We start from the raw sequence: 24,238 nt of genomic DNA, 5'->3' as shown, positions 1-24,238 counted from the left end.
TTGAGCAATCCTGAGTCTACTAATTATGTACATATAACGTTTGCTTATCTTCCCAATTAATGCTGATAACAAAAAATTTGCTACTGCTTTTCGACATTTCTGATTCGTAACGCTACTTAAACGCATTTAGTAATTTACTACACGATGCTTATACTATAAGGAATTTGCTTCAACCATTATTTTACAAGATTTATTTAACGCCATTCAGAAAATCAAATGTGAAAAATGAATTAATGGGACAGATGCCTCTCAATTGCTAAAATTTCTTCTTAACTAGCAAAAAGAAGACCCTACAATGTTCATTCAACCTTTAATTAATGTTGATAGCAATTGTTTATGTGGTATATTTTGGATGACTGGAAATCAAATTTTAATGTGGTCTCATTATTCTGACGTTATTTTGTATGATAATACATCACGAACTAATAAATACAACTATCCACTTTCATTGTTTATTATTGTTGATAATGAAGGAAAGTCATATTTGGGAGCTAAGGTTGCCTGCCTAAACCTCTCCAAAATTTTACGATTAGTTTCTCCAAAATTTTACTATAGTTTTATTATAGTTTCGGCAAGGTTTTGGCAGTTTCGGCATTTATAATAAGTTTCGTCAGGTTTCGCTTTTCTCCAGAGTTTTGCTAACTTTTTAATAAGACTTTCATATAGTTTCGGCAAAGTGTTACTATTTCGGCATTTCGCCAACTTGCCAAAACTCCTAGTTTCTCCAGCAACCTTATTGGGAGCTTAAGCATTTTTGAATGATGAAACTCAAAAGAGTTATGAATGGGTATTTCAGCAAATATTGGATGCAACTGGTATTGAACCACGTGTAATTATCACTGATATGGATCCTGCAGTAGACGCAACATGCCAAAGTGTATATAAATCAACATATCATATTCATTATATCTGGCACTTATCTCAAAATTTACCAAAACATCTTAAATCAAAACTTGGACGTGAAAATTATAAAAAATTTATTCATGATTTTTGGAAAGCTCAAAATTCTTTATCAGTTAATGTTTTTGAATAACGCTTTAATTCTTTATTTGAAAAATATCCTGATGCTTCTGATTATTTACGAAACCCTATTTATTCAACACATGAATCTTGGGCTTGTGCATTTATAAATAAAATATTTACTGCTGGTATGCAGTCAACTCAGAACCCCGAACAATTATAATTAAGGTCATATCCCCTATGTTAAGAATTTTTAAAAATTTATTATTGCCATTTTGAATTTATTTTAAAAGATATAAATGTAAAATTTTAATAAAATAGTTGCCTTCCTACTATTTATAACTTTGTAATTTTAAAAGTAATATTTAATAATGTAGTTTTTTATTTTTTTGAATATTTCTATGTATACCGATTGTGAAAAAGTGTATATTTTTTTGCCAAATTTTGCTTTGTTACACAACTTTATCTCTAATTTTAATCAGTAAATTTGCATAATTTTGGTATCAAAAGATTCTTTTCTTTAAAAGAACCATTTTTTTCTGTATTATCTTATAATATTAACTTAATAAAATTATAAGATAAATAATGTATAAAGTTTAAAACATAGTCGGATGTGACCTCAACTATAATTATCCAAGGTCCTGTCAACTCAATGAGTTGAATCAATCAATTCAGTTATTCATAAAGCAGTTGCTGCTAATTCAAGTATGACTGATGTAGTTGAAGTTTTAAGTGCTCAGATGCAGAAAGAAGCCTTGAATACAAGTTTTATAATATGGAAACATAAGTCATTAACATATCATCAACCTTTTGTTGTAAAATGGTTTTTTAACAATATTGAAAAGGAAATTTAAAAATATTTTTCATCCCGAATTATTGATGAACTTCATAATCAAATGTGTGAGTCAGTTCTTTACCGATGTGAAAAAATATCTATTGAAAATGCTTTTGAATTTGAAGAAGATCAAATGATATGAAAAAATTTTCTAATTTTTTTTGCATTACATTAGATTAGAATGTATTGGTTATAAAATATCTTAGGGTTAGGGTTAGGTGCGTTGGCTATAGAATATCTTAGAGTTAAGTTAGGGTTAGGTGCGTTGGCTATATAGATATCTTAAGGTTAGGGTTAGGTGCGTTTGCTATAGAATATCTTAGGGTTAGAGTTAAGTGTGTTGGCTATAGAATATCTTAGGGTTAGGGTTAGGTGCATTGGCTATAGATATCTTAGAGTTAGGATTAGGATGCATTGGCTATAGATATCTTAGGGTTAGGGTTAGGGTGCGTTAGCTATAGAGTTAGAGTTAGGATTGAGTGTATTGGCTATTAAAAGTAAGAAGTACTAATATGCTGTTTTTGTCTTTTAAAGGAGCAGAAAATGTATAATGAAGATGACAATCATAGTGAATTGAACACTCAAGAGGTAATGGTGTATTATTTTAAAAACTTTAGTTTTACATATTGTAAATAATTTAGGATACTAATATTCCAGATGATAAAGTGATTGAAACTATTGAGGATTGCTATGATTTTCGCTAGACATATTTAAAGGCTTTACTAGCTACTATTTCAAGAGATTCAATTAGAGAAATTTGGCGTATTATACCCTATATGTCTTCTAATTCATATCAACATGTTATTTTACTCAAAGATGGCACATTTTTGTGCACATGTTTACTGTTGGTTTCACGTGGCATAGTTTGTCAACATTATTTTAAGTTGATGGTAGAAGATTTGAGTGTATTGTTTCATGTTATGTTGATGCCTTCGAGGTGGTTTAAGATTGATTTCTGAGATCAGTTTGATTTTATTTCTAAAGAACCTTTTATTGGAGTATCATCTCAAAAATATGAAGATAGTAATATGCAAAGTATGCAAAGTTTCTTTCCTAAGCATTATAACAATATTCAGGAAGTAGAGTTTCATCATCATGTACAAAAAAAATGGAATATGATAAACTTATGGGTAATTTTAAGAAGGCTTTAAATTATTCAATAGACGATAATGATCAAAAGAATTTAAATGATATTATTTTATCTTACATTGCTAAAAAGGAAGAAAAACGTAAAAATGAAGCTCGTTTAGCAAGTATTGAAAGCCAAACTTCAAATAATATGAGATTAAGAGATGGTCGTATATATAATGTTGAAAGTATTAAGGATCCAATAATTCATAAGGGTAAAGGTAAACCTCTTTCTAAACGTTTGAAAGCTTCTAATGAAGAAAACAGTAAAGTAAATAGTAGGAAAATTCTTAAGGTTAATAATGGTAACGAGGTTGAAGTAACAGGTGAACGTAAATGTCGCTTATATCGAAATTAGACATTATGCGAAAGTAATATCAATAAAGGTTTTAATAAAAGAAAACTAGTAATAGCTAGATGGAATTTCAAAAATGGGTGTATTTTTATTATTGTATTATTGATTATTTTTCAAAGTATTTTTTTCGCAATTCTTAAATAAAAAATTAAAGTTCAAAGTTTAACGTCATGTGAGATCACATGATTTATATAAATGTGACGTATAAGAATTATCGCCCCCCCTGCGACGAATAAATTTACTCTTAAAAAAATTATCCTACTTTTTTTATTCAAATTTTATGTAAAGATTCTGCTTCTAGTTAGAATTCTTTTTTGGTAATCTATTTCTAAACCAGTTTAAGGTAGGCAAAAAGTATCAAATTTAATTGCTGATCCGCATGTGATCGATAGAATTTATATAATAAAATGCGGTGTAACATTTATATATAAGCCATGTCAATCATGTTTTTATATCAAATAAAATGCAACCATATTGTTATACAATTGCGTAATTTAACACTTGCAATATATATTTAAAATCTTAGAAAAAAAAATTTTTTATAAAAAGTTTTTTTTCTTTGCAGTTTATAAAGTTTTATATGTAGAAAATGGAGATTTCATAGTATTTACTACTATTTTACTTCTATGATATAAATGATTTCTAACTTTTTAACTTTTCTTTGACGCTTATAAAATTTTTTTTGATTATTATTTCTGTCAACTATTACATTTTTAATAACACTATGCACTTTTATATCTCTTTTACTTTCACAAATATGTCCAGTTTGTAAAAAATATGAATATAATGAAATATATGAATTTTAGCGTAATTTCAAAATAGGAATAGTTATCTTGAATTTTTTTCTTAAAAAATAATAAACAAGTCATATAAATATAGACATAATAATGAAGTTCTGATATAATAGCGCCAGTTGCAACAAGTTTTTTGGGAGTTATGTATGTAATTTGATATTATTGTTTTTTGGGGAAACAGAGATTTCAAACGGCATTTTTTTTATTAATTAACATAACACCGCATTTTACTAGTAAATTCTATTGATCACATGCAGATTGGCAATTAAATACTTTAAATTTTTTATTCTTCAAAATTAAATTCTGCTTTATTCAAACAAGTTCAAGATTTGTAATATGTAATCAATTTTCTTTGCCTTCGATTTTAAATTAATTTGAAAGCTAAACATCTAAAAGAAGATAAATGTAATATAAAATACTTGATATAAGTGATGTAAGAACATCTATAATAATAGTTTGAAATCTCTCACATTCTTTACATTGCTTCAGAGTCCAGAATGCTAAAAACTATTATTATTACTTTATTATTTTATTATTATTACTTTATTATTTTATTATTATTACTTTATTATTTTATTATTATTACTTTATTATTTTATTATTATTACTTTATTATTTTATTATCATTACTTTATTATTTTATTATCATTACTTATTATATATTATTCTTTTTTAATTGATTAAATTATATAATAAAATTATAAATTATAAATCATTCAAGTAACTCAAGATCATATAATATTATATACTAATACTGATTGACTTATAAAAAGTTTCAATTATTTATTATAATTTGTTATGATTTGTATTACATTAAATTTTTGAAAATTGTAGGCAAATATACCTATAAAAACCTACAGATGAAGGAGTAATTTTTATATTATATAATATTTAATATAATCCTATATTTAATAAAAATATCATTATTTTAATACTTTTTGATCATTAAACTTTTGTTTTACTTATAAATTAAACTTTCTATAATAATAAAAAGAGAAAACTATTAAATAAATCAAATAACCTTTACTTAACTATAGTACTTTAATCCATTTTTTTGTTAATAGATTTCTCTTTTTACTTATAATTTTATATTATTCTTTAAACTTAAATGAAAATATTAAATTAAATGGTTTGTTCAGAAATTTTATAAATTTTAATAATGATATTTTAATTCTGTATTAATCTTGGAAATATAATTAATTCTTATATTTTAAAAATATTAATAACACGCATTTAAAGTTAATGTGAATTTGTGAATACAGATGAAATTGATTCAAGATTTTTTGTACTTCAAAAGATAAATCGTTAAATCACATCAAAATACTTAAAATAAATTAACGGGGGATTAAATAACCAAATCAGGTAAGTCTGATAAAATAATTAGAAAAAAAAGCTCCGAAAGATAATAGATAATCATTGATCAACCATCAGATAAAAAACCTTTTGATTGGTAATATACAACAAATGTTGTAATACTTTATTGAATTGCGGGGAAGAAATCTCATGGTTTTCCATTTGCGTATGAGTAAAGCTTTGTAAGAGTGGAGAAAATTAATAAAAAGATAGAGAGAGAAAAAATAAGCAAATGATTGGCGCGAAAAAAAAGCAAAAGAAATTAATAGATCTACAAATCAAGATTTTCAGGGCATTTAAAATGTTGGGAATTAATACACTGATCGAGTATTCTACTATTGATTGTGGCTATGGCCTATGGGCTGCGGTATGTTACAAAATGATAATAAATGATAATATTGCGTTATCATACATTATAAATTAACATATAAGCATGTTTGTTTATATCAATATTTGATATTTGTCCACGTGGACCGAAAAGAATATGGTTCAAAAGTGGGGAAATTTTTAACACGAAAATTAAATGTTGCTTTTTTTTCTCTTACTTTTTTTCATTACTGGTTTAAAAATAAATAAATAAATAAATAAATAAATAAATAAATGTCATTGTTAAAAAAAAAAATTTTTTATTAAATAATTTAAAAAATTGTAGCGCAGTAAAAAAAAAAATTGGGGAGGGAGGAGATAAAAAAGCACCCTAAAAAAAAGAGGGGAGTACAAAAAAAGAAAAGGTAGTACATGCTTATGCTTCTGACAGATTTGTTGACAACATTAAGCATCAAAGCTAAACATAATAGGAAATCCCCAAACGTTTTGAACAATTTGTGCGGGGGAGAACTTGGGGGAATAAGAAGCGAACAAGTGTTGTTAAAAGCAAGTTAAAATTATATTTATAATGAGAGATGCAGATGAATAGTTGTTGAATAATGGATACATTAATAACATCTCAGCACTGTATAAACCCGTGGATTGAGATTCCATCGTGCAGCTAGAAATTATTCTAAGTAATGCGGCGGGATTCATACGGAATTACGGCGATGCACATGTTTGTTGTATTTATGGTCGTACATTTTGTTGCCGTTGCAGAAATGTCTTTCTTCTAAGTCACAGCCCATGAATAATGCTTACTAGAGTGGGGAAAAACAAAGGAAACACAGCAATTCCAACTAAGTAAATGTCATTTGATAACAATGAATTTTATTATCATACATTGTTGATTTTAATCCATCTTGCATTTATTTCATTTATTTCGTTATCTATATGCAGAAATATTTGCATTTCATAAATTTATTTAATAAAATTGCGGATTCTTTTTTTTTTTTTTTTTTCCTCTTTTCTTTTCTTTTCTTTTTATTTCAGTAGTGTTACATTAACTGTCAAATGATTTTGACATTGTGTACAATTTGGAAATTGCAAATCGGTATTTCTTTGGTCTGTGTCGGCATATCAAATGGTCCAATTGGTATTAAAATGCCAATTTACTATTTTTATACATTAATATCAGATGCTAACGGCGCTTGATAATTTGAATTAACAATGTGTTATTTACTATATTGTCGATTCATCATTTAATAACATAGGCTTTTTATAATTTCACTTTATTTCATCCATAAAAATTAAATTAATCAAGTATAAAGGTGCGTCATCAAAATCATGCAGTATTGTTTTGCATCTTTCAACCATTCAAAATTACATTTATTCGCATTAAATAGGACAATACTATCTGATCTTTTTGTTCCAGTATTATCAACCAATAATTATAAAAAAACGTGATCAAAATTACGCCATTTTTTCAGTCTTTTTAATTATCATATTTTAATCTATTAAATGCAAGATTACTTGTTAGGTGAAATATAATTAAAAGGAATATCATCATACTGTCAAAATTTAATAACCTAGAGATTTAATAAATTTATTACCATTAACGGTTAAAATGAAAAAAAAAATTTTATTATTTATTTACCAAATTTATTTATGTTTATTATTATTATATCAATCATTTGTTTATTATTATTATTATTAGTAATAATATATACACTGTATATATATTAAATAACTTTCATTTCATTTTTTTTTGTATTTTCCTTAAAATTCCTGGGGATGCCACGTTGTATCCTGTAAAACATTTTAATCATTTAGTATAAAATTCTTAGATTTTAATTCATGCCCACGTTACAAATAGTTATGATGACGTAGTATTTATACTAATTATGGGATCATACCGATATTTTATACCGTTGCTGTAATTTTTTTTTTTTTGTTATTAAATAAACCAGCCTATTATTATAAATAATAGTTGCATATATATATTATAAGCCATTTTCATGAAGTTAATTCGAAAAATTTGGTCATAATTTACATTGTGCATTTTATCAAATATTTGGCTAGTCTATTCTTTAATTCATATCATTTATTTGGTTTTTTTGTAAATTGTAACTCAATTTGAAATAAACCAGTATAAATAAAAAAATATAAAATATTATTATTATTATTATTATTATTATTATTATTATTATAATGCCAAATATACAATAAAGCAATAATGTCAAAATTTTTTTCTCTTTTGCCCTGTGCCTGTGTTGCTTAAAAACGTTTATGCGTTCTCCTTTTCAGCCAATTTCTCTATTATAGTATTATAATATATTACTGTATTAATAATAGTATAATTACAGTCCATTCCCTTTTTTTATTCATATCAGAAAATTTTTATTTTTTTTTTTCAATCATATATATTTATATGGCACTTGGAAATTTATCAACCATCTTCTCTTTGCTCCCTTATTAACGAGTTTTAACGACTTTCTTCGTAACGATTTTATTATATTTGCTGTCATCAGCTATAAATTTTAGATCTTTAACCTTTCCTTACTCCCCTTTTCCTTACGACATTATCTATATTTCCTTACCCGTAAAAATTTTTGGTTCGTATTTTTTTTTAATTAAAAAAAAAAAAATTATTTGTTTTTTTTTTTTAAAACAAAAAAAAAAAGAAAATAAATAAATAATAAATATAAATATATATAAATATATAAATAAATAATAATATATATATATATATATCATATATATATGTTATAAACTCCAAAAAAAATTCATTTTTTTTTTTAATTGCTAACTTCACGACCAATTTCTCACGATCTTAAAATCTTAAATCATCTGATTTACAAATCCAATCCGTTCATTTATTCTTACTAGCATTACCGATTTACTCATTCTAAAATTTCAAAATTATCAATTAGCCCTTCATCGTTGATTTATAAAAAGGGCTTCGTTGTACGATATCAGTTCATTTTCCATAAAAGTTTCGTCGCTAAATTTCTTAGAAGACACAGAAACTGCTATTATTTTCGCAGAGACTTCTAAACTTTTTTAAAGTTTAGAAAACCGTCGAATAAAAAAAAAAACAAAATTATTATATCCCTTGTCAGGAGGACTATTTTACCTTTTTATTAGATCTTTTGTATTATCGATCGGATAATATATTCTTTACTTTTCGTTCAATATGCCTCACGCTACCGAGTGCTCTACCAACTTGATTAACTCTTCTTCCTTATCGTCACCAATCCAAATCCCTAATTCCGGTTCGACTGGTTACGGACGCAGCTCTAGTAGTTCTTCTTCATATAATACATCAACTGCTAACACATTAGAGTAAGTATTCCATCGGATCTTATTTTATTTATATATATATTTTTTCTCATAGCTCACATACAATAAAAAAAAAGGATATCAAAGTATTTAATTCTTATAATATTTTATTGGTTTTGAACTTTTGATCGTTATCTTATCCTTTTTCACCATCGGTTGGTTTTATTATATTATATCTTAACTCTAAAGTGATTCACTTTATACCTCATTAATATTAAAAAAACTATTGAATATAAACCTATTTATATATTGTGATATATTATAGACATTTTAATTAATATTTAATTTATTATATTTAAACTGACTTTTTTTTTTAATATCATTATCGTTTTTAGTGATCTTTCGGATTATATTAATAATCCAGCTGATAATATGAACGTTAGTTTTGATCAGTCCTATCAAGCTTCATCAGATGAAGGTTCGACGTATACTCCTACAATTACATCTGATTCAGTTGCCAGAAATCTACAACCAAGCTATCCTCGAGATTATAATTGCTGTGGAACTGATCATCTAAACTTGCATGACCTTCTTCAACATGTTGATAACTCTCATCCTGGATTGATCGTTGACATTGCTAATAACATAATTCCTTTCGAACATAATTCAGTTTACTCACAAGGTGAAAGTCACATGATACTCAAGATTTTTTAGCATTCATGACCAGAAAAACTTTCTGGTTTTACATTAATTTCATCCCTATTTACATGTAAAATTTTGTATATTATAGATCGATGGGACTTGATGTCGCCAATATCTGTTCCCAATGTTTCAACTTCCTTGACAACTTTGCCTCTAAATAGTTTGTTACATGAGCAGAAAAGCATTAATTTTAATACATCTACGTCAACTCCTTTATATTCACTTATTTCTTATCCAAATAATAAACAGAAGGGTAACGTAAATAATAATGGACTTGGACATCTTAATGGATATAATCAAAGTGGGATCGGACAATTTGATAGATATGACCAAATTAATGGTCAAAATCAAGATTCATTTGCATGTGACAATTGGATGAACATATATCAATTAATTTATAATAGTAATCCTACGAATCCATTACGGGATCCTAATTTTTCATCAACATTATTTGGAGATCAAACTCTCTCATCAAACCCATCATCAATCTCAACAAGTCTTGATGACGATAATTCTTTATTTGACATTCCCTCAAAAGCTCTTCAATTAAATCAAGATCCATTTTCACCATTATTATCCCTCTCATCGTATCCCCAAACTCCAAATGATTATGTTGATTCATCTGCTTGTCTACAATCTGTAGTGTCTTCTCCTACTAGTTCAGATAATAATTCAGTTGTCGTTTCTCCAGTCACAAATGATCAAAGAACTACTATTTCTAATTCACCAAATATTAATACTAGCATTCAAGATAATACTTCACAGAGACGCTCGACTTCTACATTATCTCTTCAAAATACATCTTATGGGTCAATTAATACATCAAATTCTGGACAAGGACCAATATCATCAAACAATGATGCTAATTCTAGTCAACAGAAAACTTCATATGGTTCTGTTAATAATAATAATTCAAGACAAAGACCCATCTCATCACCAAGTAATGATACTCATGTCACGACCCAACAAAGGCGTCCTTCTAGTATTAATTTATCGGCGGCATCTCATTCTCCTACATCTAAATTGATTACATCTGTTTCCCCAACAATGTCTAACCATCGTCACTCATATGGATCTTTACCAGGATTTTTACAGACTTCAATTGCATCGAATATTGATAGCAATTCTGCTTCTCATCCAAGACGTTCATCAACTTCTACTATAACTTCATCACAATCGACTGAACAATATAGATCTATTAATTTGTCTAATTTAGGACAAGGAAACATTTCATCTTCAGGCAGTAATGTTAGACCAGTTTCTCATATAAGACGTTCGTCTACATCTAATTTAACACCAGCACGACCAACTGCACAAGCTTATAGTGCGTATATGCCCTCTGTTACTACCACACAATACTCAGTAGATGGTTATCAGATAGTAGGACATGTATCTCCCGGGGAGACTAGCTCCGGAGCATTCTCAGCGAAATATCATCCAATTCAACCAAAAGCTGGTAAGTTAGATTTGTGATAAACATGTAAAATATTCTATTTCATTTAATTTTTTTTTTTTTACTTACATCACATTATTGTCTGATTAGGAGTTGCAATGTCAGATGTCTATACTGATCCAGCTCTTGATATCAAAGGTTCTAAGAAAAGAACAGTTTCTACATCCTCAGTCGATAAATCAGCTAAAAGACGAGTAACTAAGGTGAGTTAATCATTAAAAAAATATATATATATATATGCAATAATGAGCTTCTATTAAAAGTTTACTTTGTGTCCTTTGTATCCATTAAAATTATAATTAGTCATCTGATGAGCCCATATCTGAATCTTCTGTTAATGTTTTACCTACTGACTTGACATCTGAAGTGGAAAATGGAAGTGAAGGCGATATCTATCCTTATAAATGTGCAATACCTGGATGTCCAAAGGCATACAAAAATGCCAATGGATTAAAATATCATAATGAGCACGGACATGCATCGCAGGTAGGATTGTGAACCGATTTTTTTTTAAAAAAAAATTATTTTTTTTTTATTTCTGATTAATCTTTTATAAATTAATAGAGTGGTAATGGAGCACGTGAAAAGCCTTGGGCATGTCACCTTGGAGGCTGTTTAAAGACATATAGTAGTAAAGGAGGACTAATATACCACGTAAAACGTTGCCATCCTAATGATTTATGGGCATTACCATAAAAACCACGTTATCATTCGAATGAAAGTTTTGCTGGACAGGGTAAGTGTAATATGTTAATATTAATTAATATTTAGTTCTTTTATTTATGAATTTCTGTTATTTTTTTAGGCTTTCAGCACAAAAAAAAAATATATATATATATCTATAGAAAAAAAATTAAGAAAAAATATCAAAAAAACAAAAAAAAATATTCAAGAAAAAAAATCAATAATATATAAATTTTTAAATATGTTTAAAAGAATTATGATATAGAAAGACAATTTAATTAATAATAAGGGAGGTCCGGATCTCTTTATAAGCGTAAATTATGGTTAATATGAAGTCAACAGAAATTTCTCTTTTGACAAATGAGATAGGAATTATTTTAATTTTTTTGCAACTTTTAATATTTATACTTTTCTTTTTTTTAAAAAAAAAAATCGGGAACTTTCATAAAAAGACCAACCGAAAAAAAAAAATCCTTTTTATATAGAATACACTATTATAATATAGATTACGATTGGACTTCAAATATCTTGACGACATTTGTTTGTTCCCTATATAGATGAACATTTAAAATAATCCATATTTTTCGTTTTTACTCGTTTTTTATTTCGGGGTGCCACCGATCGTTTCTTTTTCGTCAAATAATTAGCATACACAAAATTCTGCATTTTCTTCTATATGTTTTTTTATTGCATTACAACAAAAGTACTTTACTAGTAGAGTAATTATAGTTTAAATAATTGTGCTTAGTTAGCACTTAATAAATTTTTTAAAAATAATGTCAAAAGACATTGTATTTTAATTTGCGCAAATCAATTTTATTTTTTTTTTAAAAAAAATAATAATCAAAAACTCAAATATCTACATTCATTTCTTCGTTTAAGATATTTGCAAAAAGTGTATCATTTGGTTGGGGAAAAGGTATCAGATTTTTATAATTAAAAGACTTCAAAGTCTCTAATAAGTTGCTTAATGTTTATAAACGAAAAAATAAAAATTAGAAACATCCTTCGACAATTCATTAACTAAAAATTTTAACACACCTTATCGAGCTATATACAAGATAACCTTTACTTTGTAATTCGATTGCAAGTTCTATTTGGTGATTATCCATTAAATTTTCATTCGCTACTACAATTAAAGGTTTATATAAACGAAGTATTTCTAGGATAGAACCCGATCCTTTTTTTATCAACAGTAAACCGAAAAAAAAGTTATTATAAAACATACAATAACCACTACAACAAAATACTATAAAATACCAGCATGACTAATAATAAGGTCCGCAATTTTCATATCTTCACGTAATGAAGGTTTATAATCATAACCAATAATTTCAATTTCGTTTATGAAATTATTTTGCATTTTAATAAAAGAATTCCGACTTTTTCCATATTGAACAACTAATTTTGCAAATCCTTGAGAAATTAACAACTGAAGAAATGGTGTCGATGTAACAAGACTAATAATTTGGTCAAAACCTGTTGACCCAACCGTAACAAATATAATTCTTGACATCTTGGAATTTCAAATAATGGGTAATTATCTGATCCAATCAGTTATTTGAATATAAATTATCATCCTAAATTGGAAAATCACTAGAAATTCTCTTGAAAATCAAGTAAAAATCAAGTGTTTGTTTATCTAATAAACTTTTCGGTGAAAAATTTTATAAATCGTTAACTAAGCAATGGAAAATTAAACTTTTCGTGTCGCTAATATGAACTCTTCTAAAAATAGAAATATACAATAGAAGTGCTTTGCTTTATTAATAAATATATAACTTCTTTCAGTCAATAAACCGAGTCAAAATGGCAGAAATTGACCAGAATATTTATATTTCGACAGGAAAACAGGCCGATAATACAAGACAAGATAGACGCAAGGCTCGCCAAAAATGGGGTGCAGCTGAAACTTCCTTGCTTGTGGAGGGTCTTTATGAGGTTGTCAAGTTGTTTGAGCTAAAATTGTTTTTTTTTTCGTAATAATTTATGTTTTGTTTCGTAGCATGGTGTTGGTAATTGGAAGAAAATTTTGACCGATCCAAAATATCCTTTTCGCGAAGATCGAACAGCCGTTGATCTCAAGGATAGGTTATGTATAATATACCGATGTTTTTTTTTTTTAGATTCTACATGATTGATAGTACTAATATTTATTTAACCTTTATAGATTTCGAACATTATATCCAAATGAATATGAAAGTTTGTATGGAAAAAAAGCAAAAAGAAAGACAAAAATAACAAACAATGACCAATCTAAATCAGATATGGTAACATTCGCAAAGAAGCCCCATCGTCCAAAAAACAAATTTACGCCCGAAGAAGATAATGCTTTGAAATTAGGTGTTGAAAAGGTTTGATATATATATTATATATTATTTATAAACATGATTTCTTTTGACGTGTTAATTTACATTATATTATATTAGTACGGTAACTCCTGGACAAAAATTGCGAGTGACCAGCAGTTTAATTTGATGCATCGAAGGGGACAAGACTTAAGAGATCGGTAATTTAGAAACTTGTTTGGTATTTATATGTTCCTTTTTGACGTTGACAATTGATCGGATTAATTTTAAAATAGGTGTAGAGTTGCATACCCTGATATATACGCTCGTTTCAGTAAATCACGAAAGTCAAAGCATGTTGGAAAATCGGACCCACATATCTTAAAAAAATTTTATGCATTACCGTTCCAGACTTCGACAATACAAAAACCTGAAACATCAAATGTATTAACTTGATTTATTTATATGCTGTCGTATATTTATCATTTATTTGATTATTTAAAAAAGGTATTTATATTTTTTACGCGCTATTTTTAAGCTTAATAAAGAGAAAAAAAAATTAAATTGGTCCATGGATATAATTTATTTGGTTGGTAACGATTAAAATATACCATATTATAAATAACCGATACGGTACTCTATTCAACTCATCCGTAAAAATTGGGATAGATTCGAAATTTTGAGAATTTAGAATTTACTATGCAACTTCCATTCAAATGTGCATATTTGAGTATCTATAAATAAATTATATTGATAAAAAAAACCAGATCCCGTGACTAAATTTTCAATCCAGATTCATCTGCATTATGCTAGTAACTGCTGATCCAAAAATTATGATTCTAGATCTTAGATATAGTATGATTAATATGTACTAAGTAGCCAAGTAGCCACACACCATATTTTGATAGCAATAATAAGCCATATTTATATTAATTTCTTTAATTACATTAAAATTTAAATAATTTAAATTTGGAATTTATTAAATTTTTAAATTTATACTTTAAAATTTAGTTGTTATACAATGAGATAAATATAGTATATATGTATTTTTAAACCTTTTTAAAATTATTACAAGTATAAAATAAATAATTAGAGATAGAAACAATTGGCTAGTATAGTTAATTAGACTTTTAATTATAATTTATGAAATTTAAGAAGTTAAAAATCAATTGCAAATTTCCTTTTAATTAGTAATTTAGTAATTTTTTAATTACTTTAAAAGTAATTATAAAAAATTATAAAATTAAAAATTTGTATTATGTTATAATATATTAATTAAATTGGAATAGCTTATTTTTAGCCAATTTTTAATATTAACTACAGGTTTTACTAAAAATTTTGTTTTAATTATAACTGATAATTTATCTAAAATCTGATAAAATTTAATTTGAAATTCATTTATTGACAATATAAAAATTTAAATTATAGATCATAATTTAGGTTATCACAATTAAATGCTATTTATAATTAATCACTTGAACAATTTGTATTCAGATTGACAAGTTATAGTTTGTTTATAATATTAATCGTTGTATTATTATTCTTAAATATCACAAAACCGGAAAACTAAATTCAAAAAATAGTTACATTTCTCATATTGTCTCACTGCATTATTTCAATCATTAGAGTAACACAGATTTTTGTGTGAATTACTTTTTGCATCAAAAATTAGCGTAAGGAGTAAAAGAATTTTCATTAAGGCATGAGTGATTTATAACAGATTTATCGAGGAACTTCAAGAAAGTAAAGACAAATTTAGACGTCAATTGATCAAACAAAACCTGTAGATGCCCCAGAAAAACTATCTAAAAATTATAACTGCCCCAGAACTTGTTGTGATGCAGCTGCGATGAGTCAGTTAATGCAACTCAAAGGTGCTTCATACTTTTCATGTACGATACTGTAGATTCGATTCCCGGCCGAATTTAAATCAAAATGGCGCCATCAACCGCATATTTTTTTTAATATTATAATTGTCATCTGATTTTATTGTTAAGATAAGGAAGGTTGTGCAATCGCCCCTTAGCTTTTTTCTCTGCACCGCTGCCAATCATTTACTCCCCTGCGTGTGGCTTGTCCGGACTCCTTTTTTTTTCTGCGTTCGTTTTCGATCGCTTTTTTACTGTTCTTATGCGACTATAAGCTTGACATCACTCGATAGATTGGGACACAGCCCTGTCTCCTTTGATTGACACGTCTTCGTTTTGAAGTTGGCCTTACTAAAGCACAAGTCGCTTATCTAGAAATAAAAGCAATTTTGGAAACTTTATACACTTAACAGTTTAAAAATGAACTATAACGAGAATAATTTATCTGAGGCGATAGGAGCAGCGGCAGCAACGCAAGAACGTCCTCAGCAACAACAAGCTCATCCAGCTCCGCAAATGTTTGATGCTTTTCATCAATCACCCCATGGAGAATTCAAACCCACTTTTTATAATCCTTTTGAAGTGAAACATAGACGTCGTACTTCCCGTCAACAGTTAAAAGTTCTCGAAAAGGCCTTCAACGAAAATCCAAAACCCCATGCTGCTGTTCGTCAAGCGCTGGCTCTTAAGTTAAATATGACCCCTCGTGGTGTGCAGGTCTGGTTTCAAAACAGACGTGCAAAAGCAAAGAAACAAAAAACTGTTGAAGACAATTCTTCACCCGAAAGTAATACTGAAGGATTAACTGTATCTAGTCCTACCGACTCTTTAGAAACTTTTTTTTCTAACGCAGATTCAACAGCAACCGCCTCGACTGACCATGCTGCTCAAGCTACTGATCCATCAATGGACAATATTAATGACCCAGTTGTGGCAGAAAGTGCTCCTAATAGCCCTCAAAGCAGCGAAGCTTTTTGTGCATTTGATACGAACCAAAATGAAAGTTTCTATTCTGAAGAACAGAAATCTGTTAATGAAATTCTTGTTCAAGCTGAGAATGATCAAACTCCAAAAAGATCTCGCCCGAAACCAAATATTGACCCTCTTAAGACTACCTGGGAAACTCAAGAAGAATACGAGCACATGGTTCAACAACATCAACTTCTTCAAAAATCTGCAAGTTCTCAAGACGATGGTGAATGGATGCAATCGAATGTGTCTTCTGCTTCTACCGTGGCATCCGAGTATGTTTATGATCACATGGATAGTCTTATCCCTCTTTCTACTCCACAATCTGCCGTAACTATCTCGGATTATTTCACCGAGTACACTTATAGTCCTACAGTTAGTTCCGTAATTAGCGATAAAGAGGCTATTGATACTAACGAGCCTCTGAATCCGACTGCCTTTGCTCATGCACGTCGTAATTCTTGTCCTGAATTGATGGCTTCGATCCTAAATATGAAGCTTGGACCTGAAGAGAAGCGATCTCTTTCTACAATCATTGAAGATGAAACACTTTATAATGATGCGAATATGCATCAATTCTTAGCCGTTCCTACTCAAGTAATTATTTATTTAAATTAAAGTATTTTAGAAGGAAAATATTAGAATTTTATAAATTAAAATTTTTACTTTTTTTTGTAGGCAAAGCGCAGGTTTTCTGAACCTATTAATAGATATAATATGTCTAATGTTTCGGATTTTCATTCTGGAAATGGACATACATTAGGAACAACCATGTCAAATATGACATCCAACCAAACTACTTTTTCATTCAATTTACATTCGATGTTAGGAAATAATCAACCACATGATACCAATGTTCATTCTGCGCCAGAATTGCTTAGAGGACATAGTTTAGATTCAACCGTTTGGCCCACTTTGAAAGAGCGTCAAATGTGGAATTATGGTATGGATTTCAAGGCCGCCAAATTACCTATCGTCGATACTACTGATTTAAAAGTCAACGATGGTGGTGCTATTGGTGTTGCTCATTGGAGTCCTTTAACCCCTTCCGAAATTGATGCTAATTCTGTTAATTCCAGTATGACCATGGCTATGACCGATGAAATGAGTTTCATGCATTTGTATGGTAACTCGAATGATCAAGTGGTTGGATAATTTTTTTTTTTTATTAATCTTTATTTTATATGAAAAAAGGCCAAGCGAGATTAAATTTTAAAATAAAAGGTAATTTGGGTAAGCAATTGAAAAATAGTCACGAGCCATAATTTCTCGTTACTTCCTGTTTGCTTCTCATTTCATACCTTAATTCATTTTATAAGATTTTTAATTTTATTTTATTTTATTTTTTTATTTTATTTTATTTTTTTTTTAATATTCAATCTCTTCATTTTTTGAGGAGTGCAGTATATATATAAAATTTCCGTATTTTATACGGAAACTTACTATATATATAACTTTGTATTATATATATATACTATTTATGTGTTATGAGTATGATTTCCCTTTCATTTTCTTGTAAATCTTCTTATCACCCTTTTGGAGGTTTTGCCTCTTTTTGTAAATAGCCATAATCTATACTCGCAAATGGCCTCTGTAAGATTTTTTTTTTTTTATGGGCGAAAATCCAGAACAATTTCGCTTGATAGAAAGAAATTTATGGACTTTAGGAAACTCTAGTTATATACGATATGAACTAAATTCAAGACTTTTTTTAACTTGCTCGGATGATCATTCATGTTTCTCTGTAAATTTTACATGAACGGCATCCATTGAGCATCCACTTTTACTTTATTTCATCTTATTTCATTTTTTTTTATTAGTTTCTTTTCAGTACATATTTGTTTTTTTCTTTTTTTTTGTCTCAATCTTTTTCTTCGTACATATCTTTGGTGGGTTAATTCTTTTTGTACTTTTTTTGTTCAAATTTTTCAAATCCCCATTCCACCGACATCCCCCTTTTTGTCTTTATTTTTTTTTCTCTCTCTCTTTCTTTTATTCCTCATTTTTGAAATATGTTTTTTTCTGTGTATCAACTGAAAACAATTTTTTTGTAAATATAAATACAGTAAATTTATGTGATATGGTATTTATTTGTGTGATTAAACAAATTTTTCTGGGTTCAATCTTTAATCTTTATTTTGTGAGCTGGGGATTCTCTTTTTTTTTTCTTGCGAAATGAAAATTGCAAGTTTTCTCTTGTATATGGAGTTCTCAGTATACTTAACGCGGTGGAATCAATTACATAATGACATTTTGACACGTAAATCATACATTGATTTTGCAAATAAAATATTAACTTTTTTTATTATGCGACTGAATAAAATTATCAAATATCTTTGAATTTACATATATAGTAAAGTGAAATATGCCATAATTCGATCAATTACATTACATGTGTATGTGGACACGTGAGAAAGACGCATATTTAACGAAAGTTGTCACTTTATCACAGTTAACGTAATCATCACCTCTTTTAAAATAAACAATATAAACAATGAAAATTTTTTTGATTGTGCTGTTAAAAGACCTGTTAAACCGTCGATCGTATTGAATTTTGTTAGTAAGGCTTAAAAATGAAGATCATATAAAATACTTGATTTTAAATTTAGTAAAACTTTATTTTTGACGCATACTAATATAAGAAACGGCTAATGGCTAATGTGGCGCATAAATTGGCTAATAAGTTTCAGTCTCCAAAAATAGGAAACATCAAATTAGTGTAACTGTTAATTACTATATAATATTAGTATAGCCATAATTTTATCTGGAGTTTAATATTTAAAATAAAAATGTTTCGTACTTCAAAAGGACCAACACCTCGTTGTTTTTATATAGTATCCCTCTTGCTTTTTATATCTTCATTATATATAACACTATCATTTGGTGGCTTATTGCCTTCAATTTTCGAAACTTCAACAAAAATATACGAAGAGACATATCCTGATGCAAAAGCATTAGACTTTTTGGTTATAGGAGATTGGGGAAATGCTGGTAAAGGCAGAGATTTTAAGCATGGTTCCCAAGCTAACGTTTCTAAAGCAATGGAATTTATTGCTAATCAACATGATAGTAAATTTATCGTGAACGTTGGTGGTCCGTACAAGTATGATTTCAAAACAGTAAAAAAATTGATCAAATTTAAATACTTTAAAAGTAAACTAAATGATATTTGACTTCTTTTTTTTTAATAGATAATTTTTACAAGAGGTCTACAAAAGATCATCAAGGAATACTCAGTGTTAATGATTCAAAATGGGAAGAGATCTGGTTAAATGTGTATAATAGCACAAAATTAAGAAAACTCCCCTGGTATACAGTAGCTGGTAATCATGATTGGTTAGTAAAATTGGTTGTTTAGTTAGTAAATTTGGTTGCTTTAGTTCAATAAAAGTATTAATTTTTATTTAATTATAGGTATACAAATGTTACTGCTCAAATTGAATATAGTTTAACTATAAATTCCCGATTTTTCTTTCCTTCTTTATTTTATGTTCGTTCATCTTTATTTGGCAAAGAAATGAAGACAAAAGCAGTTTGGGTTCACATTGATACTAATGTTTTTTATTATAATGTTGATACAATCGAAGCAAAAATGGAAGGATTAAGAACTAATCTTTTAAATTTTGGGTTACATACTCAACAAGCAATAGAGGATAAATTAAAATGGATAGAGCAAAGATTAATAGAAAACCAAGATGCAGATTACATTTTTGTTATAGGTTAGTAAATGAATGCGTAGAAATTATTAGTATGTATACATATATTTACTAATTTTATTCCTATAAAGGGCATCATCCATTAATTGGAATATGTTCACAAGTGAGTAATTTGCCAAGACTTCTCGAACTATTGGAGAGATATCGTGTGAGCGCATATTTTGCTGGACATAATCATGTATTAGAATATAAAGCACCAACTAAATTTTCACCTGTGGCTTTTTTTATTTCTGGAGCTGGATGTAAAACTGGTTATGGATGTGAAGGGAAAGATTGGGGGATGCCAAGAGGGACATTTGGCTTTGTACATGCTAATATTAAAGAAGAAACAATGGATTTTGAATTTATAGATGCTACTAAATTAAATAAACAATCTGCTGGTGAAATAGTTTATAATGGAACAATAAATTCTAGATCAAATTGGTATCCCAAAATATAGTATTATAGAGATTCAGTCTTTTTGAAAAAGTGTAGAATATTATAATATTAATTAATGATATTTAATTTAATAAAGTTAACCCATAATAATACTATAGTAAAAGTTTCGTTTTATTAAATTCGGTTTTTTTAGCTTATAAATACAGATAAATTACAATTCTATTAAAGAAAGAATAATAATAACAGACAAAGAAAGATCTAATAATCTTACCAGCTGGAATAAATAATGCTTTAAAAAAATCTCTAAAATAATTATGAATTAGGAAGAATGTAATCTACATCGACGTTCGTAGGTTTGACGAATAGCATCATCAAGTCTTCGTGTCTCTGCCAACAAAGCTTGCCTTTCATTAGGTTCTTCGCGATGAATACGAATAATATGGATGATTAATACAGCAGCTAAAAGCAGACAAATAAGCTATTTGTACAGGAAGTGAATATTATTAATAAATAATAAATTTTTATATCAAATAGTCAAATAAAGAATTAAATACCTCTAATATCCCTAACACAACACCTACAATTCCGATTGTTTGTAAACTATATGTTAAAGAATCTTTCATTGACGCATAACATGGAGTATAATATCTACATGGAGGAACTGCGCGATCTGAAAGACTATTAAATCCACAACAACGGAAATATTGTTCTACATCAGCTATTAATTGTTTATCATCACGGAAAGCCTTTGACCATGATCTATCAAGGATCGAATCAACCTTAAAAAATGATTGGTAATAATTAGGTTTTTGAAATAATATTTAACGATTTTGATTTGAAAGCTTCTAACATACATCCTGATGGTAGGCGAAAGCAACACTACCAATAACTGAATAATATAAAATAACAATGACTAAATTATGTACTCGTAAAAAAATGACAAATATATTAACAAATTAATACTTACTTATTTGAATGATTATACATATGAATAATGAAATTACATACACCTTCAAGAAAGTAATTTTTTGGTTCGCTGCACCATAACATCCTAGAAGTAAAAATCCGTTAAAACATATGATCAATCTAATCTACGAAAACACCATTTCTTACCTAAAAAACTGACAAGAGAAATTAATCCACCCAAAGAAATAAGAACATGCGGAAAACGATATTTAATAGCTGATGAAGTTACAAGAGACACTTCTGCTTCTGTACTGGTAAGGTAATACCCTATTTTATAATGTCGATTAATAAAAAGTTCAAATCATAGACACAGTATTACGGTATACTTTTTTTTCACGATAGCGTACCTACGACAATTAGAATAAACCCTGAAAGCTTTTTATTTAAAAATCATTGAAAGGAATTTGTTAATAATGATCTTTTTAAATTAAATAGAAACATTTTTTTCTCACAAATATTAATTTTCATACCAGTGATAAAAAATTCAAAACTACCACCACATTTTTTATTGCAGCAAATGTTGATGAAAGATATCCTTTGCCCATATTTTTCATTATTTTCATTACTTATTATATTTTCAGAGAGACGAACTTGAAAAATGAAAAATGATAAAAAAGGGTAAATGAAAATATTGGTATTTATATGAACTACTGATTTGTCACATGCCCTAACTAACACTAACTAACCCATATAAAGGAACGTAATTAAAATCTCTGCATGTGATCATTAAACTGTGGGAATTTTTTTTTCAAAATCGTGTAACTCAATCTACAAGTTAATAGAGGTTTGAGTTTCTTAATGGTAGCTTTTTTTTGATTTGCTTTCTTAATAAAAATTTTTTTTTTTTTGGCAGAGAATTTTTTTTATTATGATAGTTAATTTATTGTTTTTTTTTTTCATAATTTTGTCATCTTGACAAATATAAATTCCATGGTAATTACAACAAAAATTTCAGCTATACAGTTAAAAAAAGACAATTATATATATAAACTTATTAATAGTTTAAAATTATTAATAAATTAATTATGACTTTATTTATTTCAATGATATAAAAAGTTAAAGAAAAATTCTATAAAGATTTAGAAGACTTAAAAAAAGGAAAAAATGTTACAGTTAACTTTTTATATAATTTCTAATATCTTTTAAAACAAATACTATATGATATAATTAAGAAAGAATTTTTTTTAATAATTATAAGCCATACATATAAAAATAAAAAATAAAAAACAAGTATTAAAATTTTCAATAAATTAAATAAAGAATTTTAAAAATTCTTATATATGTAAAAGATTTTTACTTCAAATTACTGGGGATTATCATTACTATTGGCCAAAATTATCAATTTTTACCAGCACTATATTTTTTTAATACTAGTTGATCATTATAATTTCAGTCATCACTCATCACTACCAGTAATAGTTAGAAAAATTTATTAATTTATATATAAAATACTAAATATTTAGTTAATATAAAATAGTTTTATGATATAAAAATTTTACATTTTATTTTTAGCTTGAATATTTGAAATTTTACATTTTATTTTTAGCTTAATATTTGAAATTTTACATTATTTTAAAATATTATAAAATTTATATTTCTTATATAACAAAAATACAAAAATATATATTTTTATTTTATTGTAGAATATACTTTGCCAATTCATCATCTATAAATAAAAAAAAAATATTTTTTTTTCAATTTTAATTACTGTTAAACTTTATTTTAAAATATTTAAAAATTACAATACTAAAAAAAATATTTATACAGTCAACTCCCTCTATAGTCACTCCCGTTATAGTCACATTCTACTATATAGTCATACCAGTTGAATGTTCAAAACACTTTATTATTAAAATCTATCCTATATAGTCACAATCTATCTATAGTCACTATCACACCTATCCTCAAAAATCTTATATTAAAAAGAACCGTTTATAATCGCAGTTATATAAAGAATATATTAAATAACTTGGCATCTAATAATCGTACAAAGATGTACCATAGCTTGTTAGAATCGTCTCACTGAGACGAATCGAATGGTGGTAGCTTTTATCCTTTTCCTTTGCTATTGTTTACGGCCAGACCACCCATTGCCTCTTATGACTAATCTCGGTGCTGCGTCCTATCATCTTCAATAGGCAACCATTAAACCGAACTTAATTCCTCGTAACAGCAGCACCATGTAAGACATCCCCCATCGA

At 27.5% G+C, this 24,238-nt stretch overlaps 5 protein-coding genes across 6 annotated transcripts; 3 read left to right on the top strand and 2 right to left on the bottom strand.

The window, feature by feature from the left end:
* Positions 1–12,650: 12,650 nt before the first annotated feature.
* On the bottom strand, positions 12,651–13,368 carry OCT59_021808 (uncharacterized protein; the record flags this gene model as incomplete). The annotated part of the gene is made up of 3 exons (XM_066146756.1): positions 12,651–12,818; positions 12,894–13,032; positions 13,113–13,368. The coding sequence occupies 3 exons, from the start codon at positions 13,366–13,368 to the stop codon at positions 12,704–12,706; spliced, it is 510 nt and encodes a 169-aa protein (XP_066005862.1). The 3' UTR covers positions 12,651–12,703.
* On the top strand, positions 13,249–14,715 carry OCT59_021807 (uncharacterized protein). 2 transcript variants are annotated; one of them, XM_066146755.1, is made up of 6 exons: positions 13,249–13,388; positions 13,699–13,793; positions 13,858–13,943; positions 14,023–14,206; positions 14,282–14,361; positions 14,437–14,715. In XM_066146755.1, the coding sequence occupies exons 1-6, from the start codon at positions 13,385–13,387 to the stop codon at positions 14,594–14,596; spliced, it is 609 nt and encodes a 202-aa protein (XP_066005861.1). In that variant the 5' UTR covers positions 13,249–13,384; the 3' UTR covers positions 14,597–14,715. The 2 variants fall into 2 exon arrangements, with proteins under 2 accessions (XP_066005861.1, XP_025166131.1); XM_025322492.2 differs by lacking the exon at positions 13,249–13,388 and having other exon boundaries at positions 13,497–13,793.
* A 1,713-nt stretch (positions 14,716–16,428) lies between these two features.
* On the top strand, positions 16,429–18,132 carry OCT59_021806 (uncharacterized protein; the record flags this gene model as incomplete). Its single annotated transcript, XM_066146754.1, has 2 exons — positions 16,429–17,574; positions 17,656–18,132. 2 exons carry the CDS (start codon positions 16,429–16,431, stop codon positions 18,130–18,132), a joined length of 1,623 nt encoding a protein of 540 aa, XP_066005860.1.
* Positions 18,133–19,748: 1,616 nt separating this feature from the next.
* Positions 19,749–21,247, top strand: OCT59_021805 (uncharacterized protein). Its single transcript, XM_025322493.2, has 4 exons — positions 19,749–20,070; positions 20,169–20,313; positions 20,392–20,696; positions 20,765–21,247. The coding sequence occupies exons 1-4, from the start codon at positions 19,767–19,769 to the stop codon at positions 21,130–21,132; spliced, it is 1,122 nt and encodes a 373-aa protein (XP_025166133.1). The 5' UTR covers positions 19,749–19,766; the 3' UTR covers positions 21,133–21,247.
* Positions 21,222–22,630, bottom strand: OCT59_021804 (uncharacterized protein). The gene is made up of 8 exons (XM_066146753.1): positions 22,508–22,630; positions 22,385–22,412; positions 22,185–22,304; positions 22,039–22,122; positions 21,926–21,960; positions 21,626–21,850; positions 21,343–21,549; positions 21,222–21,264 (listed from the first exon to the last, which is right to left on the bottom strand). Exons 1-7 carry the CDS (start codon positions 22,598–22,600, stop codon positions 21,391–21,393), a joined length of 744 nt encoding a protein of 247 aa, XP_066005859.1. The 5' UTR covers positions 22,601–22,630; the 3' UTR covers positions 21,222–21,264; positions 21,343–21,390.
* Positions 22,631–24,238: the final 1,608 nt, after the last annotated feature.

This window comes from Rhizophagus irregularis, chromosome 30 (genome assembly GCF_026210795.1).
Source record: "Rhizophagus irregularis chromosome 30, complete sequence".
In the NCBI taxonomy this organism is placed as follows: domain Eukaryota; kingdom Fungi; phylum Glomeromycota; class Glomeromycetes; order Glomerales; family Glomeraceae; genus Rhizophagus; species Rhizophagus irregularis.
The sequence above is the reverse complement of the archived record's forward strand: the minus strand, read 5'-3'. Positions and strand labels throughout refer to the sequence as shown.

Coding starts and splice junctions, on each gene's coding strand:
- OCT59_021804 (XM_066146753.1), bottom strand. CDS start 22,600: ATGAAAATAATGAAAAATATGGGCAAAGGATATCTTTCATCAACATTT. Junction 22,305..22,384: donor GTTTATTCTAATTGTCGTAG/GTACGCTATCGT, acceptor ATTATAAAATAG/GGTATTACCTTACCAGTACA. Junction 21,550..21,625: donor TTGTGTTAGGGATATTAGAG/GTATTTAATTCT, acceptor CTGTACAAATAG/CTTATTTGTCTGCTTTTAGC.
- OCT59_021807 (XM_025322492.2), top strand. CDS start 13,662: ATGGCAGAAATTGACCAGAATATTTATATTTCGACAGGAAAACAGGCC. Junction 13,794..13,857: donor TTGTGGAGGGTCTTTATGAG/GTTGTCAAGTTG, acceptor TTTGTTTCGTAG/CATGGTGTTGGTAATTGGAA. Junction 14,207..14,281: donor TGAAATTAGGTGTTGAAAAG/GTTTGATATATA, acceptor ATATTATATTAG/TACGGTAACTCCTGGACAAA.
- OCT59_021805 (XM_025322493.2), top strand. CDS start 19,767: ATGTTTCGTACTTCAAAAGGACCAACACCTCGTTGTTTTTATATAGTA. Junction 20,314..20,391: donor GTAGCTGGTAATCATGATTG/GTTAGTAAAATT, acceptor ATTTAATTATAG/GTATACAAATGTTACTGCTC. Junction 20,697..20,764: donor AGATTACATTTTTGTTATAG/GTTAGTAAATGA, acceptor ATTCCTATAAAG/GGCATCATCCATTAATTGGA.